Here is a 20,784-nt window from a genome sequence, read left to right on the forward strand (position 1 = left end):
TCATAAGACTTTGTTAGTAAGTAATATTTAGCTGCTATAGTATAATTACTAAAAGCAAAAGTGTGCCAAAATAATTATCAAATTACCTTTTATAATGCTGTGTTGCAGCTACTTTACTCGCGTGTCTGCAGCTGAGCCGTTGGTGAAGAATTGACTGAAGTTAATATCCTTAACAAGTTTTATATAAAAATAACCTTCGTTTTTTACACAAGTCGAGGCATGCAGAAAATTGCATCAGGAACTGCCCTACATTTCCGTTTCCGCAAGGCTACAAACACTGCGACATTGTTTACCAAATAAAATATTGCTTCTTATTACCATAAAAGTTTATAGTGTTAAAAGATAATTTCGTCGCGAAATGCTTTTAGCAGGAGCACCTTTGAGGAACCAGTTTTAAGCCTCGTTTTAATTGGATTTTGAATAAAATTAAATCATCCCGAGAGCTCTTAAGATTCCTTTGATGTAAACAAATTAACCTAATAGAACCTCCATGGGTTTCTTATAGCCACCAATGTCAGAGTGACAGTGATTGATGACAGCACGTCAATGTAACGTTAGAAAACAACAATATTAGAGTATTTACCGAGGGGCCTAATACATTTTTTTTCTTGTGACCTGAGTTTTTAAACTAAAACCGGCAAGATGGTGATGCTAAAGCAGGTGTCGATACGACTTAAGTCTATCAAGAATATTCAGAAGATCACAAAAACCATGAAAATGGTGTCAGCGAGCAAGTAAGTGCAGATAGTCTTATAAAAACCAGGAATAAGCAAAATAACTATTCGGCGATGTTGCACGAGGATAGCAACATGTTTTAAAATTCTTTTCATGATAAACAGACAACTCGATGTGTGCGCGGCGCCCTGTAGGAACGCATGTTCATTAGTATAGTACAAGAAGGAAGCTTTAACTAGTGTGACAGTAACACACAAACCAAAGAGTATTAGAAGTTAGAACACAATGTTCTTGTACATCAACCAAGCTTACCCTCACCTAGAGCCGTGCGCAAAGATGAATTGAATGGAAAATAGTCTTGTTATTGTTAAAAGTCTTCATTCTAACGTATTCTATAACGTATATTGTAGTTTAAGATCTTATGGAAGATAATTGGATAGTGTCATAGTCTTAATTGATTTTCACTTCTTTTAGGTTCGCAAGAGCGGAACGCGAACTTCATGCCGCACGGCCCTTCGGCTACGGACCCCGTAAGTTCTACCAGTCATCGCAGCTGGTGAAAGGTCCAGTTGACGACGCAGCCGACCATCATCACCACCACCACTCAAAGACAAAGGTAAAAGTCGTAGAAGCCCAGCCCGCGCCTGAGGCCGAGCTGAAACCCGAACAGAAGGAAGCAGAGAAGAAACTCAAAAGGATCTACATAGCCATGACTTCTGATAGAGGTGAGGTTGAGGAGATACAGCAGTAATAAATATCCACTCACACTTTTAGCAAATCATCTGGATATAATTTTCAGAACCAATTTTATGTCGATTTTTTTTTATTTTTTCTTATTGCTCGTAATTTTCAATAGATTCTTATTGCAACACAAAGTTAAAGTCCGATCATCGAATACATTATCAGCGTCGGGAATGTGGCATACATAGTAAAATAACTCATTAAGGTTAGTTAGAACCAGCTCGAGTTAGTTAATGGGCAGAAAATGATTAGTTATTGAATTTTCATGTGGATTTGTGGATGATAACATGGGCAAATATTAACGCGTCATTGTGTTAATAGTGTCAATACCGTCACAAGTAGAGCACACAAGGGTTGGCGTGATAAGAGTAGCAAACATCTCGCCGGTCGGTGCGGCGATACATTTCGGTGATAGTGGGGTTATCGCGGATCAGGGCTCGGCGACGGACGCATCCGAGCACCTCCGCTGCCTCGAATGCGGACGCGCACGTCATGCTTACGTCACTACTGCTAAATCTCATGCCTCCAGGAGCAAAAGGCACTAATACTTGTTATATCAAGAGGATGTTTCTTATTTTCAATAATAAGTGAAAATGTATTAAGTTAAGACAAAACAAAGCTTATCTTATTAATTAAAGTGAACAGTAACATATGTTACGCGAATTTTGAAAAGGTACTTTCTTTTGCTTTTTTATAGCTGTTTATTCCTCTGTGGCAATACCTGCTGCCCTAATTGTGGCTGAATCTTGCTCCCGAGTTTTTAATTCTAGTCATCATAAGAAATCCTTATTAAGCTTTGTTTTTATTTACCTACGTCTAACGGCAACCCAGGCTTTACGTAAATAAACGTTTGTTATTAATATTATTACCTTCTTCGTTCTGTGCGTGCGTTCAAAACAAACAAACGTTGCGCAATATCTTCTTAAATGTCGCAGTTAATTTATTACTAGTTCAGTATCTAACGATAACGGTTACTCGAACATATTATGTACTTGTTTTCGAGTTATTTCGGTAACGTCAAAAATGTTACGTCTGAAGGACGGGTGGACGAAAATGGCGGCGCAGATACACCATTCGAAGTAGATCATTTTGATCAGCGTAGCACCAACAAAACTTTTGTTGGTTTCTTGACGTCATTTTCTAATTATTATTAACTTTTTAACTTTTAATAACATAATGTACGTTTTACATTATACCTTCTATTTTTTTGTATTCAACGTAGGGTCCATAGCACTATTAAGACCAAATGTTAGTCTCTGATCAAATTCAACCATTATTTCCAAAGTAATTCTCCAGTTCGACCACATTTTTCGAGACTAATCCAGTAATATGCACACTTTACAAGCATTCATACCGGTCACGGTTCACAAATGAAATCATTTTCTACGATCATGGCTAATTAAATCTAATTACGGGACAGTTGCATATCATCTTTAACCTAGGTCAATTTTAGTGCCACACGATGAAAGCATGTGCGCTTTTGACACGTGAGCGGTGATCGCGGTTGAGGAGGTTGCACGTGATTGTCATACAAGACCCTTAATCCGTACATAATGATTGGTGAAAGCAACACACATATGTAACCGATATTAGTAATCTTTCAAATGTTGATCTACCATAGAGGGTCAACGTTACCGCCACCCTCAAATTGTAAGCCGTAGAGAACAAATAACAATAAGTGTTTGCTTTCTTAAGCTGAATATTGAAGATGAGTCCGTCGTCACAGAGATTACAGTTGATTCAAATAGTATTACCGACAAAAACATACAACAGATTTCACATATAAAAATACTGAATCAGACTTGATGATAATCAGTGTCCAAATGAGAGCTATTTCAACGAAACTGGTTAATCCATTGCAAAGTTCTGCAATTGAGCACATCCACCTTTTTGAATTCGTTTGAGTGTGTTATTAGTGGTAATGAAACAAGTGGTTACGTGCAGGTCTATGCGGTGGAGTGCACAGCGGAGTGTCGCGGCGCATCAAGCGCGAGCTGACGGCTCGCACGGCCGACGGCGCGCACAGCAAGCTGGTCTGCGTGGGCGACAAGTCTCGTACCATGCTGCGACGTATTTACGCACCGAATATGCTCGTCAGCGTCAAAGAGGTGAGTAGTCGCTTCTTAACTGTTGTTCATAGATAAATTTACGCTGTTTGTCTGAACTAAACTAAATCAGAAATCGCATAATAACCAGAGATTACATTAGAAATGCCATTAGACAAAAAAAAAATATTTGCCTAGATATGACATGTGAAAATTTAGAAATTATGCTTACAAAACCAAACATATTATTACATGCTCTGCAAAATATAATCTCTAATTTTCTGATCCTTAACTTTGCTATGTCTTTTCTTGCAGGCGCTCACATTTTTTGCCATTCATTTGGATTCTGGGTACTTAAATATATTGTTGTATTGCCTGTGGTGTTTTTGATTTGATAAGGAAATTATCATATATTGATTTCAGGTCGGACGCCTGGCTCCAACGTTCGCAGATGCGTCGCGGATGGCGGCTGTCATTTCGGAAGCCGGCTACGCGTACGATCTTGGCGAGATCTACTACAACAAGTACTTCACGCCTGTCAAATACGAGCTCAGCGTTATACCTGTATTCAATAAAACCAAGATAGAGGTAAGCTCATAACTCATTGTAGATTTGTAGCAGAATTTGCAGATTACTGCAAATTTTGCTACATCATCATATTAATGATCTAAAATTCCAATTTTAAGCGCTTGTACGTACACTGCAATTGCATGTGAAACTTCGGTAATTAGATTGAACATAATATATGAGAACTGTCGATCGTGGTAAGGTAGCCTTTTATTAGTAGAACCCGTATCACGTAGTAGTAAGGATTGGTGTGATGACAACTTTATTTTAAACTACGAACATAAATTGACACCTGGATTTCTTCCTGAACCTCATACATGACTCACACTCACACTTATGACGCCGTGATAGCTAATAATATTGGGTGATATAACGCAGGGCGCACCCAACATGACTGCATTCGACGACGTCGAGGACGACACGCTTGAGAGCTACACTGAGTGGACGCTGGCGGCGCTGCTGTACTACGCGCTCAAGGAGGGCGCGGCGTCCGAGCAGTCAGCCCGCATGGCGGCCATGGACAACGCCACGAAGAACGCTGCCGACATGATCCGCAGGCTCACGCTATTGTTCAACCGCACGCGTCAAGCTGTCATCACCAGAGAACTCATCGAGATCATCTCTGGAGCAGCGGCGCTCAAGACGTGATAACACTATATGTAACCAGTATTGTATGCTTATTGCCAGATTTTTTAGGATATATAGTAGTATAGTATGTTTATGGGATGGATGGAACATCGACGCAATTACATACTTACATATCAATGAAATGATTTCGGATGATTTCTTACTGTAAATAAAAGTAAAAAGTGCTTTTGGTCACGAGATTTAGTTGTAAAAACCTAAGTCCTTTCGCAAAGTTTTTGCATCGATGTCTCTTTCACCCTTTTATGTAATATTGCTTTGTAATTACGATTTGCTTAATATTGTTTTAAGAAGTATTTTATTTTAATTAACTGTTTCACTGAACTCGTGATGTGATCTCAAAAGCGCCAATCATATAAATGTATCAAGACCATCTGTTTCATTAAAATAGCATCAGAGTTTTGAAGACTGTTTTTTTTCCTCCCCAATCGTTGAACTGGATAAACTAATAGCGGTAGTTAGCTGAATTATTTTACAGTACCTAATGTCATAATGGAGAAAATGAAGCTCTAAGAGGAATGTTCTACAACATGCGGGTATTTAGTACCACACCTATTTGATAGATGGCGCTTTTCAGTATTCATTAACATACCGGCAGACGCAACATATTTAAAGCAGTTAAGAATACTATTACAATGGATAAAAGTGAAGCATAATCAATAGCATATTAGGACCAGGCAATAGGTTATTTCCAAGAAAAGAAAAATTAAAAGGCAAACATTAAGAAGGATATCTTCAGATTGGTGAATAAATTAATGAACAAGATTAAAACATAAACTTTATTCAACCTATGAAATAAAGCAAACGTCGAGAAAAAGGAACAATTTTAATTATCACAACACTTTAACAGATAACTTGCATGCACAGTGCACATCCCAACAAAACATTATAACAAAGAGCTATGGTAGAAATTTCACATTTCATAACAAAATAAAAAAAAAACATTTAAAATTAGAAGTCAAGTGAGAGAGCGTACACAACCAAAATAGGACGATGGAACATCATAATGCTTGGTGGCAAAATGTTCCTCATTCATTTACAAAACGAAATTAAATATTGGCTTACACTTCAACAAATAAAATACGTAGGGTAAGACAAAACAACAACATTATAAATACAGCAGCAGCGCGGGTCAGTGCTCTTCCAGGTACTTGTCGTAGGTGGCCTGGTCCATCAGCTGTTTTAGCTCCTCGGGGCTGGATAGCTTTACGCGGAACAGCCAGCCCTCTTCGTAACACGACTTGTTGATCAGCGCCGGTTTCGATTCCACTTCGCTATTTTTGTCTGTTATCTGTAATTTTTAGACAACGTCTTTGTTACTCATCTTAATATTATCTACACGAAACGAGCAACGCAAAAGGAAATACTTAAAGTAGTTCCTAATTTGAAGCATAGTTCATACTTTTATGATATCTACTCACTAAAAAAAACTACTCTAAGGAAATGAATCTTGAGTCGCAGGGGGTTTCACAAAAATTCAAGTCACATGCACCAAGACACCCAGACTCAGGTACGTCATATAAGGTACGTGTAAAAGACGGCAAGAGTATCCGAAATAAAACCTCCTTTGAAACTAGTTAGGCATTATGACGTACCGTGCCCGACACTGGGCTGTAGACTTCGCCGGCTGCTTTGACGCTCTCGAGGGCACCGCACTCGTCTCCAGCGGCGACTTCTTTGCCGACCTCTGGCAGCTGCACAAACACCACCTCGCCGAGAGCTTCCTACAATACAAAACAATTCAATAGTAAGTAGACTGTCGCTGTTTTGTACCACTTCTTTATTTTCTTCATTAGGTTTCACTTCTTAAATAAGGTTGTCTTTAACACTAGCACCTTACATGTGCTAATCAAACTAGGACCCCGATTCCGGTATTTACAATATCTGATGAATGAATGAATGAAAGTAGAATTGAAATGATACTGTATTCTCCTTATCATCCAACACAATAATAGGAAAAATAACTAGGCGGAACACTGACGGCCAATACAGTGAATTTACAATTATAGTGTTGGCAAAATGCCCATGAGAATAGTCAAACACTTTTAAAGTTAATTTGATTTCCATTCATACATCGGCCATTGTAAATAGCAGAATTGCGGACCTGAGACAAATTTTACAAAGCACTAGGTGAACATGTTATTGCAAAGCAATAAAGGTATTTGGTTAAGGTAGGACAACAGTCATCATAAATTCTGGTATCATCCACAACATTAGCAACCACCATATAAGTAGATATTGTCCTGACACCAACCTGTGCATACGTGGAGATGCCGACTGTGCCGATGTTGTCGTTCACCGACACCCATTCGTGTTTCTTAGTGTAAAACCGTGCTGGAAACAAAATGATACTCGGTTAATCACGTAATTAAATTATACATCAGCTAAGCTCAGCTTAGATTGAACATATTATGAGTGCTTGGACTTTGAATATTTGGTAGTTATCCCTAATTTTAATTTTGCTTAAAGTTTGTGTTATAGGTATGAAAAAAGTAAAAACGATTTCGACTAGCAATAATTTACTTATAATTCCCTATTTAAATTTATAGCTAGCTAGACGAATTCCATTGGGGTAAAACGAAATGAAAAACACTATGATGTCATAATAACGCAATTAATTGTTTTGATTAGCACAGCCTTCTATAAGATAATAAATTAATTATAACAAGCAATAACAGTCGCTTATCGCAAACATCGATTATAAAACAAGAATACATTCGCCATGGCGCTTCTGCGGGCTTCAAATACTCGGACAAAAATCTCAGAACACTGGCCACCATGAACAGTATTTAAATGACAATAACTCAATATAATTTTTATAAGCAACCTTAAATACTAAAGAGTCTATTATAATTAATGTTACTCTTACAAATAGTACAGTATTCACAAGATATCCAGAAGTTTATTCTTATCACTACACTATCGTAAGCAACAATCAAAGCTGCTATTGTAAACATAATGTAATTTACTTTTTGCGTTCTCTTAATATCTATAAACTTGAGATATACAAGGTTTCTTAGATATGGTTTCAGTTATTTTAGTAAGCTTAAAAAAGGTGTTTGAATGTAAGAAAAACTTAATTATATTAAGGTTATTAAGTATATTTTGTAATCTATGCTAGTATTATAAAACTAAAGATGTTGTTTGTTTAATACTGCAAATGTAAGGATACACGGGTCCGATATAAAATAAATTAATAGCCCATTAAAATTTGTTTTTAAAAGTTATAGGATAATAAAGCATAACGCTTAAAGGCGATCAGTAAAGAAAAGTTTTACATAAAAGGGGAGAAGATGCGTGTTGTCTAAAACTATAAATGGGATTTCACAAAAATCTAACTTATATCTTCATAACCAAGCGGACGAAGTCGCTGGCAACAGTTAGTTACTATATAAAGTGTTTGATATGTATTACGTCATTTGACGACACGAAAGTGGTGTAACCCACCAACAAGCAACGGGGTATCTATGCAGCACTAGCTTCGCCACGTGGCGCGATCATTACATGAGAAAATAATATTGAGCTGATAGTGTCAAGGCAATGTTGCGTAATCCCGAGCCGAGTCCGGCACCTCGGCCGCTGATAACAAACGACGCTCAACTATTAATTATTGTTACTTTTTGTATAACTGACTATCTCATTGAACTGAATGAGGTCGTAAACTTCAAACAACCGTCAAGCAGGTGAACGAAATCGATGCGAAATATTTCATAAATTAAGATAAAGGTGAACAGTTGGTGAAAGATAGCTTAACTCCTAAAAGCTTTTGATAAGACAATTGATTTAATTGTTTTCGAAGTAATTAAGATTATCACATACATTTCTCTGAAGGTCAACACTATTTAGACAAGTAAGTTGAGGTGTCAAAATATACTCTCGATATGCAAAGACCAGCAAAAAGATTTTTGGTAAAGGTCTAAACAGCACAGCGATTCAGAAAGCTCCTTTACCATCTACAGAAATTGGTTACATTTGGAACAAAGTGTGGTGGTCCTTACGTTTGTGTTCAGTGCTGTAGAGAGCTCGGCTGCAGCATTGTGCGCTGAGTTGGCTGCGGGCTAGCCGTGACGTCACGCGGAACACGCTGCACACCACCATTCTTATATTAATGTCCTGGAACCGAAACACACTGTCACCATCAGGAAAACCGAGTAAAACTGCCACTGATGTTCAATAACTAAGATAATTCCAGGCCAGTATATAATTACACATCTGGAAATGAAATAAAAATAAAATATTGAGTAAAAATTTAGGAGGAACGCCTAAAATGGAATGATGTACTTTAAGCTTGAGGAGACAAAAGAAGAAAGCACATTAGCAAATTGACAATTAAATACGTCTTACTAAATAAATTAGGCTTGCCAAAACAAAGAAATTTCGCATAAATGTTTATTTTACTCCACTAATTACAAGTACTACAAAATGTTAAGATAAAATAAAAACAATAAGGTTACCTAAAACAGCGTGGAGGGAAGACGGGGGCTCTCGTACGCGCAGATCGGCGCGTGGTGCGATAGTGCGGGGTGACGCGAGACCATCTTACTCATTTTATTATCATTATCACCAATAAGTAGACAAACAAGTACAGAATGTATACTCTGCACAAGTTGTGGTAATGATCTGACAAGTAGGTACACACTGACCATACAAATCAAGCTCGAACAATAAACCAGTGTTCGTTGAGGCAGATATCAAAGGATGCGTTGTGAGACTTCTGTTCCTTTGAGTTGTAATGAGTCTGTCTTGTTGAGAAGCATCGTCACTATCACTCACTGTCTCAGTGTACGTTGCGACTTGTCTTCATTTTGGAACTATTTTATTTATCTGGAAATCATTGGTCGCTGAACTGGCCGAAGACCAAGGCCGGTATGACATTCGTACACAACCCCAGAATGAACCTTCTGGGGTTCGTTCACCGATCATTCTGAATTGTAAGGCGTCGTGGAAGAAATTTCTGGTTAGGTAAGCAATATTGTCTAAAACTGCCATAGGAACAAAAGACTAATATTTTTTTACTTGTCGTTCTTTGCCAAATTTATTGATTAGTGTAACTCAGAGATAAAGATCCCCGTGTCGATCGACACAGATGTCTTTGACAATGTGTTGTGCATCCAAGTGATAAGCTATCAGTGACGGTAGTCCGCTGGGGGTCGCGGTCTCACTGCATAGCGGGATATAGGTTCACACAGTATCGAAATGATTAAATCATCTTATTAGTATACAAGCAGATTCCTACGGCTTCACCTGTACTTCCCGTTTTCATAGAATGATTTTGAATAAGTTCACAGGTTTCGCCGGTTTTTCTATTCGAGCCGAAGACGAATTCAGCAAACCATCCAACTAGTTTTGTTTGTGTTTCTTTAATTCATATTCCTAAACAATTTAACTCTTTTAGGCTAGATAGAAAGGTGCTCTGTTGCATGCGTCTGTTGTTGATACAAAGTGATTCAAATCCTCTAAATACCTGTTTCTCTCAAAAACAAACTTGAAAATTTTATGTATGCATGATAAAAAAGCTCACGTTTTCCCCTCGAATTATTGCGTAGTAAAATCTCGTTTAGATGGAAATGTTTCCATGTTGTAGGTTAACAAATAAACCGAGATAAGGTCGAGATATGCTATAAACCGTGACCTTGGGACCTCGGCCACTGAATCAAACAACGTTATTAAACTTAACCATTTATTTCGTATGACGATGTGTTGCGTGTTGAAGCGTAACAATGCTAAAAGGGCGCCAGAAAACCTGAGGGCCTACCATCACGTCTTAAAGCAATATTTATGCAGTTGTGGAACAGAGCAGCTGTTTGCAGTTATGTAGAAGTAAGAGGTAAGCCCTAGCACAGCGGCACACGACAGGTACCTAGATGTAGCTATGGAATATCTCTACCTAATTCATAATTGTCAGTGTTCATAATGAAAATGCGGCGATTTAAATGCTAATTGGTACATATTGGAACAGATTCTTAAAGGATTAAACTAGTAATCTCGTCAAAATGGCAAAAGAATCTTAATAATAAGGCCTTACGACTATCGAGCAAATTCGGCAGTTAGTCAAGACGTGACAAACTGACAATACTTAACAACTTTAATGGTGCGTTACAAACTAGTAAAATTGATGTATTGCTGAAACTTGAAGCAAAGACGGTACTTATTTCTAAAAGAAAAACTCTATATGGTATAAAAATATCTAAAGATACAAGTTTATATCAAATACTACGTTTATACATCGATATATTGCTATAACACGAAGTGTGACAGTGTCCTTCGCAGTGTGATCAGGTCGACTCCTATTTTGATATGTGATCACAAGTAGCAGGGCACGGCCATGGATGTGCTGAAGATGGCGCTCATAGCACTGATAGAGGCAGCGATGCTTCCCACCACACCCAGGACAATCACCTCGTAGCACACCATCTTCCTCCATCCTGGAGTTTCACTGCAACATTCAAATTAATTCATTACTTATTTTCAAAGGTCTATTGACAAAAAATCATTCACATTTTTTTTAATACAAGTTTTTTATTCTAATTAGAAACAAGGTAGGTAGTAACATGTTTCGAGCACTCCCACGACTTCCGTGGTCTAACTATTGAGAAATAGAACAGTAAGATTTTTCCTCGGGGCTGATTAACTTTACAGTACCTAAATATATCATTACATTATCTAAGCTACTCACACAGGCGTCTGTCCCTCTCTGGGTGGTTGACTGATCAGTTTCAGGTAACATACTGATGGCAGGATGTAAGTGAGGAGAGCGATGGTGGTGGCGCCGATAAGAGCCAGAAGAGTGTAGAACCGAGGAATGCTCTCGCCGATGAACAAGATCGCAGCCATTATGGAAAGACGGACTATCATGCGCCAGCCAGCGGAATCTACGAGATAACCCAATTATATTATACCCATGTTAAGAAATATAGGTAAAAAAACGAAAATTTGTATTAAAGTAATAAATAACGTGACAAACCTCTGGGGACATTGTAGAGTTCCTCGATCTCCTGGCAAACAGGGTTAATAATGATAACGAACGCGGAGAGTAAATGGATGGCCATCAGCACGTTGGCAGCCAGGGTCAGCGGTGTTGGAGACATCGAGAGGGCCAGGTTAGGCAGCACGCGCTCGCCGTAGACCATGTATCCTCCAATCGCCACGAGCAGGTACAGTACTAGTACCGCTGTGGAAAATGACATTGTATCTCAAATTGAGCTCTAGTAAGTACTCCTACGGGGTACTCATAACAATATAAGGTAAATAAATCAATACAATTTAATGTTAATTTTATACCAAAGAAACTGTAGTGAAGGCTCTTCCCGAACTGTTTCTTGTCGGCCATGTCATTTTGTATGGTGGGGAAGGTAGAGGCTCCGCCGAACGCGAACATGAAGGTTCCGTACGCTAAGAAGAAGTCCATGAATCCGTGGATTCCGTAGCGGTAAGTGAAGGGAGTCGCCTCGTTCATCATCTCAATGAAGTACAGGATGCAGGCCAGTAACGATGAACCGAAAGCGAGGATTCCCATTAAACTGTAATTATATAACCCCATATAATAAACTTAAAGTCGCAGTCGTTTAAGCACGTTAATCAATACGAAAACTAGCTTATCGATATCGTAAACTGCATTTTTATCATTGCCAACAGCATAAACAAATAATGCCATAGGTAAAGGTTTCTTTAAAAGTTCCCAGCTAAAACAATTATAAACTGTCTGTAATTTTCTTACGGATTAAAATATGAGCCGACTTTTCTTTTCTATAACAAATCTTATAACTTACTGGAAGTCTTTAGGTGTTCCAAAGAAGAGAAGTGGCGTCATGGCACCAACGACGATGAGGTACCAGGTGCAGATGGTGATGGTTGGGACGAGGGAGGTCAGCACGGCCTCGATGATCTGTGCAGACAGCAGCAGGTAGACCACGGACGCGCCGAACAGAGTCACTATCATGGCCATCGATACCACAATGCTGCAGAAACACATGGAGAAAATTATAGTAATAAATATTACAAAAAAAATAACTTATGCTTATTAAGTAGTAGGAAATTTAAGCAATACAAAGTGTCGTATACAAAAGAGAAATAATTAATTAACAAAGTATTAAACAGAGCTCCTCCTCTCTCCTACCATAATGCTGTGTTCTACGGGGTCCATAACTGTTCATTGTACCTAAAATGACCACCAGAAACTCTTAGAGTTCGAGTCCGGGTCGAAGTTTTATGTTTCAAAATCAAAAAAAAATCTTCAAAATAAAATCTTTATTGTTCAATTTGGTATTTTTTCAGACACTTTTAACATTATACGGCCTAACGACTTTAGGTGCATTCCATAATATCAATTATATGGAGAAGAACCGGCAAGACTTATTGGAAGATGTGTCTTAGATAGATCGACATATGTAAAACAAAGTACCTCCAAGTTTTGCCAAGCGCCTGTTCTACAATAATGGCGTAGGGGTTCCTCTTGCGGGTCCTCATCTCCGGGTCGCGGTCCTCCAGAATGGACCAGCAGTCCCCAAGCCGCTTGCCGCTGAACGCTGCCACCACGCATACCAACACGATGAGCGGAACTCCAACCCATCCTGTAACATTAAAAGGAATGTGTATTGATTCATTTTATTTTTTGCTTAAAAACCGGCTAAGAATTCTTTTTCGAAGTGACGGTTACTAAATATTTTTAAGGATTCTAATATTCGCAGTGCTTGAAAAGCTGTTGTGTGTTAGCACATGATATTAAGATAAAGTTAAATTTTGGCTTGGGTATATGGAGCCAGCGGATGGACGGCGTCGCCGTGTGCGACCTAGGAAGCGTTGGCGAGACGACCTTAACGCTTACCGCGTGGGCTGGTTCTGTGCAGCCTAGAATAGAGAATCGTGGAAGGATTTGGGGGAGGCCTTTACCCAGCAGTGGGACCCAGTGGCCTAGAGATATGGAGCTTATAATATAAGACAGTTACTAAATGAGAAGGATTTTCGATCTGAATTTTGCAGACAGCGTTGTTAGATTTAAACAGTACTAAAATTTTATTTCTATTATTCCAGTTCAGATTGACTAGCTTGTAGCTTAAAAAATAATTAAACTATTTATTATTATTATCATCAGCCCACATACGTCAGCCCACAGCTGGACGTAGACCTCTCCAATTGCACGATAACTATCTGCTATTTAACTATTCACGTATTAACTTAATTCCACCAACGCAGATTGATAAAACTTTGAACGGAAAGTCCCCAAAGAGATACAAATACGTTTATAAAAACCTGTTAACTTTAAATCTATAACTACTGTAATCTTCTTAACAAAACCGCTTTTTTCCCTAATCAACTTATTTTTGTCAAACCAATGTCAGAATCTTGATTATAAAAATAACTTGCATAACTTATAACGGCAGAGATATCCAACAAATTTGTTACGTAATAAACAATAACGTAATAATTAATTAATAAAGTGTGCATCGTTTTCACTTTTTGCCAATACTTAAGTTTGTACTAAAACACCTAAATCATTCCAATTAGAGCAATGTTCTCTTTAGTTTTGTCAATATTATAAAATAAAAATGTAACCAAATAGCTAACAAAAAATATATACATTCAAATGTGTTCATAGTGTTGCCCAACGATGGAAAAATGTACAAAAAAGCGGTAGAACCAGTTTAGTAATTAGGCTAGTTCGTCACCAGCCGACCAACGGCTGGCAGCGCGCGAGTCGCGACGGCGACCACAAGGCGGAGGCGATCACGCGAGAGGGCCTATCAGGGCCCCAATTCTGGTATTTTAATACTTCTTTAAATTATTATTACGCAACTTATTCGATTTCCAGCCATTGCAGTTTACATGGGTATTCTCTTTACCACTTGAGTCGCGAAGCACGCAATGTCAATCCAATGAATGAAAGTTTTGGAAAATAGGAATGGTGTCAAATTTAATCCAATTTCGATTAATCCATCGGTTAGTAAATTACGCAATCGGGGAACCGAACTCGTACTTCAATTCTAAGATTTGTAACTCAGAACTTTCCGCTCCACTTCCGCTTGGATAAAGTTCTCAAAACAACATTCTTCGGTACCTATAGTAGAAGGTAGCAAACATTCGATCTATGAAAGGGCTTGTTGTCTTTGACCCGTTTGCTTAATTAATATTGAGTAGTGTATCATATGCTAAGTATTGGGTACCATTTCCTAAGTTATTGGCAATTTCATTTCAACATTAATAAAGTAACTAGGAACAAATTATGAAGTCAAGCAATCAATAAGTACAAATTTAGTATGGAGTTGTTTCCCACGACAAGTCGTGCGTAAATAATCATGCTAGTCATTTTAATTTATATGTAAGTCAAAAATAAGCATAAAACAATAAAATCCATCTAGTTTTTGCATAACATGCCTAATGAATACCGACAAAATTAAATATCAGAATTTCCGCTGACGGGCCTTGAATGAGACACAAAACGCTTAAAGCTCCTTAAAATCTCATTTAAATTATCGAAAGATTTAAATGTAAATGTACCTCTATTATTATTTGCATTCGCATAAATACCGTAATAGGTAGTGGTCTGAGTCTAGACTCATCGCATCTCCGAAAATATCATACGGTAAGTAAAAGCGAAGGTCAATATAATTTAACAGAGCAGAGTTCAATTTTTTCGCGTTCTCTTCGTCGTTTCTCCACCGACTGCAATCAGCTATGTTCATTAAAAAGGATGATTGTAACAAGTTGTATTAGCAGTTGATCTGTTTGTTAACATTGGACAGTCAGTTGTTATTTTCAAACTTATCATCAAGAGTCTTTTATTCGTGCTTGAATGATTCTTTGTACGTTTATAACACAAGATGTCTTCACGTTTGTGAGATGATAATCGACTTGTTATTCGGTAATTTATTATTCAGGTTACAGAGACATAGTCAGTCGTATGAGGAATATTTTTTTCGACTGTCGAGACCGCTAGAGTTAATTCAGAAAAATTACTGATTTTAAAATTGAGGATCTGAAGATTAAATGTTTATGTTTTCGTCCCTTCTGTCATTAAGAGATTCACTATCGCTATGATACGAGATGAACTATTGCTAAGATAATTAACAGACTACGAAAACGTTCAAAGTATTTTAGTCTGTCAGATTTTTCAGGCTAAAAACAAAATTACGGAATTCTATTGATTGAAAGTTATTTAGTAGGAATTTGGTAATACGGAGATTATACGAATGTGTTGCATTAGTATCGGCCAATATTGTAATGAATTCAATCTTTTGTTTATTCCTCCCCCGTATGCAAATTATAAAAATCCTTCACATATAGTGGTTTATCTTATCAGGCGATCTTACTTGATAACAGGGAGTGACGGCCTTCGATAGCCGACGCGACTGCTCATTAACATACCGAAGTAGTTTTGGACGTTCAATAAATATTCACATGTATCTTAAATATACATCTTCCCACACTATCTCGCCAAGATATAGATATACATACGGTATATGGACCGACTTAATTATTGGCTTAATTATAGATTAGGATTGAGTCGAACATAGTCAAAAAATATTCAATAGATATTCACAAAAACAAAGTGCTGTCGCGAACACATATTTTTTGCGCCTGCCATTTCCATGTGAATTCCGATGTAGTTTACAATAACTGACGCGGTGTGTTATCTATTTAAAACAGCAGGCGTTAGACTTTATAATCAATATATCGATACTATTTTACTTATTTCATTTTTCAATTTGAAACAAAAATCTTTTATGTGTTTTGAACTTAGAGGATAGCCATAAGCAAGACTTTGTTATTCATGTTGAGAATTAAAGATTGAGAGGAAACAGATTCTGGCTTGAGTCATGTCAAAGTGTAAAAAGTATTAAAAAAAAAACAATTTTTGGTAAGTAACTCCATTTTTGGGGTCATATCATTACGATCAGCAGGAATTGAAAAAAAGATGCACCATAAACAATTTAATGAAGACTGAATATGTACCTAACTCTCCTTTTCTAAAACCAAAAGAAATGGCACTCAGGAACAGAACGTCACCAAATTCGGAAATAAGTCGGCTGCCGCCGCTGCCTCCGTTTGCACACCAATAAATATGCAATAAATGAGAAGTATTTATTGCATAATTAAATACTTCTTATAAGAATTTTATGACTTAATACTGAGCCCTAGAAAACTATTCACACGGTTTGTTATATCTATCTGAATAGTCCCTAATTAGTTAACAAGACATAACAGAACATGTCCGCGCCGGAAAGCCTGAAATCATTCAAACTCTACAACTTTCCACTTACGCATATTGACTATTGGACTAACAGATGTTGACAATATGACCAGTAAATTTTTGCTCTATTAAAAGTAAATTCATTTTATTGTAACGTAACGAGCAGATGAACGTAGTGGTCTTAAGGCTACTTACTTGTAAAAAAATCTATTGAAATCGATCCACATTTACCAAATGTACCTATCACGTTTCACAGCTAAGCACAAGATTAAAAAAAAGCTTCAAACGTCAAATTGAATTGAATTAAACCTCCTCCTCGATTAATACCGTGAGACATTTCCTGTACTTCAGTCATCTGATATACTTAGATCTATTAATGCAGATTAGTTCGCAAGCAGCAGCTTGTTTGATCAACAAGTATTCTCACAATTCGCAATCGATGTCAATAAAGATAACAAATAAATAAAAATCTAATAAATATTTATAAATATAAGAAGATACATTTATAAGTCTGTATTTCAAAAGCTATTGGTTTTAACGCGCTCGTTTTACAAATAAGCTTTTAGTGGATTATCATATCATTTTACAGATGAATTTATCATAGAAACTTCCAACCAAAAATTTCACTTAAGTGTAACTTTTCCAATAAAATTGTTAGTAAGAATAAAAGACATTCATAAAAGAATTCGCCAGCTAAATGTCATTTCTGAACTAAAAGCAACTTACCAGTCTTGGCGAGAGCTCGTGGTAGAGCCAGCACGCCGCTGCCAGCCATCTCCCCAGCTATAAGGATTGCCGTCTGCTCCATGGACAGACCTTGGCGTTGACCAGTGCCTTCATCCTGCGAAGAGTTCCGTAAATAATATCTACATAAGCTGAATCCTTAACGGAGAAAAAATTCAATGAACATTACTTAGAGTTCCGACTTCAGTAAGATCCGGTATCTAAGAATAGAAGTCGATCACAACAGCTTCAAAAAATGGTACCTCATCCTATCCAACGGCTGCTTAACAACCTATCATAGGGACGGAGATATTGATTACCGTAAGTTTAGTTGTGGATGGGCAATGACAAAATCGAGTTTCTAGAATCCGTGGTTTCTCAAAACGATCCTGTACTGACGGCCATTTGTGAAAATCTACTACAGCTAACTGTTGGAAAAAGAACAGTTTTTCAAAAAGTGGGAACTTACACGATTTTGGGATTGGTGGATAGTTAAAATAAACACGTTACTATCAGCAACTTAGCTTAATGATTTATAGCATAGTTAAATAATAAGCAGTATATATTTAAATACTTGAGGAATTCAGCTATTTATAGGTCAAATTAGAGTAACCGGTCTCTCCAAATTGAACTCCAAATCAACAAAAAAACAGCATGCAACCTTGCGCAATAGCGTATTATAATCCACTTTAATGAGTTTTAAATGTGGTCAAAAAATGACTAGATCGTTTATGGTTGAACAGTGGGCAGAATTAGGCGACAATTTTAAACATATTATAATAAATTCAATATATTGTTTAACATTTCACTGTGTAAATGTTACATCACAAATATTGCGTGAAATTAAAGTTGATATTTTCGTAGTCTGTAGTAATATATGTTTTAAATTTAGATGAAATATCAGACAAGCAAGAAACAAAAAAGTAACCATTCAGTCATGCTCAGCGGGTTTGATACTATTTAAACATATTTAAATGTAAATGTTTTCATTGTTTATGAAACCTTTGCTTCTGAACAAATTTACTCTGCAAGTAAAGCTAGGTTGACTAGTCAGTATATAGACTTAAGATAGCAGGTACTGTTTACTTCACGACATCCTTTCATGACTTTGTCTATTAAATTCTAGCTCTCCGTAATTACAACGAACAGTTTTTTGGGCAGAGAACAGCAGTAAAAAATGCTCAAGGAGACCACAAAAAAGATATGACATAAGATACCAGCATGGTATAATGTGGTATAATGTTACGAAATATTTAAGTATCAATATTTAAAAGGTCATTAACGGCATTCTTCCAAAGACCTTACCTTGCTGCCTATGAGCGGGGTTTTCTCCGAAACATTTTCGCCGCTGCTGCTGGGACTCGTCTGCCCCTTAACTTCTATTACTTTCTTCGACATCTTCTACAAAAAATTAAATAAAACTTTAAAACCTTCCTTCATCTATAACACCCACATGAGCAATAAAAACAATGTACTTAAGTATGTGGGCCTCTACGATGTTTGTTAGACCGGTTATAACGAAATATTCCTGTATATGAATTACCTATAACTTTTGTGTCCAGTGGTCTAAAGGGTCACTTTGTTCAATTGGGAGTCGGTGATCGTTTCCTGTGGCAAGCTCCTGGTATGTGATCGTATGGCTTCTTCCCACTGAGTTCGCGGCGCGCCTTGCACGCGGCCGGTCGACGCGACGATGGTCACAAAACTGTTTCTAACTTAACATGTACCTTTGAATACTTCTGTATCACCCGCGCTCTAAACCAGAACTTTATTCTTTTTACTATAAAGGTCATTATTGACGTTGATTACTGTGGCTTCGTTACTAGTTTTCATCGTAGTCGGCTGGTTTATTAATGTGTTAGGAATATTTTCTTCAAATCGGTTTGAGAATTTCAACCGTGAGGCAATGATGCCTGTGATGATTAGAATTAATTTAGAAGAAGAAATGTTTCGAGAACCATTTCTAGTCATAAGTTTTAACACTGGTTCATTAGTCACAAACAAAGATACTTATTAATGCCAAAAAACATGTGAACAGATATTCACAGGCGAGTTAAAATAGTACAACATGCTTTTGTAGAATTCTTGATTAATGAGGTGATACATTTTTGCTTCTTATTACTAAATATACTTAAATCTTCGCGTCCCTTCTTAAGCGAATGGTGTCAATCCCGTTTTTCTCTGTAGTTACAAAACCATACCATAAGCATGAGCCAAAAGCATGACCATACAACGAAGACAAAGACTCGCTAAGTACATCGAATTGCAATTTAAACCAACGGATGTGACAGTGTGAGAGAGTTCCTTTAGGTACTCTTGGTATTACAATGACCTCTCTCAATTGCGGAGGGTCTTAACAGTCACTAAGCGTCGCGAACACTGCGTTGTTTGTCTGTCATACGCATTAAAGCCATCGAACTATCGATCCTGGAACATGAACGAGTTGATCATTACTATTGCTTCACCAAAAACCATTTCTACAGAAAGTTTGAAGTTTAAGTTTTTGTTCTACGGTAGTAATAATAATAACCGTCTATTGTAAAGTGTGCTTATAAATGCGAAGTAAAAGAGCGAGGTGACTATAGTAAGTGTTCTGGGTAATAACTAGATTATTTCTGGAAAGATTTTACGCTTTTTCCTGCTTTTCGTATAAGGCCACCATGAAGGTTTTGTTTAATAAGCTTCAATTATTCAGTTTCAATTTTATTCTTTATGAAAGTGATATTTGTCGTTTTTCAGAGGCCCTCCAACTCAAGCTGTATCGAGGAAAGCATCTTGAAAGTTTTAGATATTTTACCAGCATTATTTTGAAGCAGATTTGCAAAGATAGTGAAAACACCGAACAAAAAATTATGAACTGAATATAAAGGAGCTTAAGTCATTATTTACTTTTTATATATTGAAGTAAGTATTAGTCAAACTTCTAAACGTATTTTTATTATGGCTGTTGAAGCTTCGCAGTTCCATACACGGTGTTGAGCTGTATCTCCTCACCCGCAATAATATTACTTAGTGCCGGTAAGTCGCATGACTAGGGCATCTATCTGCTATTTACAATGGCCTACAAATGAATGGAAATTCGAGTATTTTTGAAAATAATCGTATAATACTCCTAAGTATTTTGGCAACACAATAATTGTATATTAATTGTTTTGACCGTGAGTGTTCCGCCCCGTACTCAATTTTCAAATAGTATGTTGA

At 37.2% G+C, this 20,784-nt stretch overlaps 3 protein-coding genes across 3 annotated transcripts; 1 reads left to right on the forward strand and 2 right to left on the reverse strand.

Moving 5' to 3' along the window:
* Positions 1-472: 472 nt before the first annotated feature.
* On the forward strand, positions 473-5,075 carry LOC113504297 (ATP synthase subunit gamma, mitochondrial-like). Its single transcript, XM_026886554.1, has 5 exons — positions 473-734; positions 1,150-1,400; positions 3,361-3,524; positions 3,885-4,049; positions 4,407-5,075. The coding sequence occupies exons 1-5, from the start codon at positions 643-645 to the stop codon at positions 4,674-4,676; spliced, it is 942 nt and encodes a 313-aa protein (XP_026742355.1). The 5' UTR covers positions 473-642; the 3' UTR covers positions 4,677-5,075.
* A 358-nt stretch (positions 5,076-5,433) lies between these two features.
* On the reverse strand, positions 5,434-9,468 carry LOC113504298 (glycine cleavage system H protein-like). The gene is made up of 5 exons (XM_026886555.1): positions 9,128-9,468; positions 8,672-8,786; positions 6,928-7,007; positions 6,269-6,397; positions 5,434-5,964 (listed from the first exon to the last, which is right to left on the reverse strand). The coding sequence occupies exons 2-5, from the start codon at positions 8,769-8,771 to the stop codon at positions 5,806-5,808; spliced, it is 468 nt and encodes a 155-aa protein (XP_026742356.1). The 5' UTR covers positions 8,772-8,786; positions 9,128-9,468; the 3' UTR covers positions 5,434-5,805.
* An 871-nt stretch (positions 9,469-10,339) lies between these two features.
* Positions 10,340-19,505, reverse strand: LOC113504296 (amino acid transporter AVT1D-like). Its single transcript, XM_026886553.1, has 9 exons — positions 19,127-19,505; positions 18,889-18,984; positions 17,587-17,701; positions 13,075-13,243; positions 12,443-12,631; positions 11,955-12,193; positions 11,638-11,844; positions 11,350-11,545; positions 10,340-11,109 (listed from the first exon to the last, which is right to left on the reverse strand). Exons 2-9 carry the CDS (start codon positions 18,979-18,981, stop codon positions 10,977-10,979), a joined length of 1,341 nt encoding a protein of 446 aa, XP_026742354.1. The 5' UTR covers positions 18,982-18,984; positions 19,127-19,505; the 3' UTR covers positions 10,340-10,976.
* Between the last annotated feature and the right edge of the window lie 1,279 nt (positions 19,506-20,784).

This window comes from Trichoplusia ni, chromosome 21 (assembly GCF_003590095.1).
Source record: "Trichoplusia ni isolate ovarian cell line Hi5 chromosome 21, tn1, whole genome shotgun sequence".
Lineage (NCBI taxonomy): Eukaryota > Metazoa > Arthropoda > Insecta > Lepidoptera > Noctuidae > Trichoplusia > Trichoplusia ni.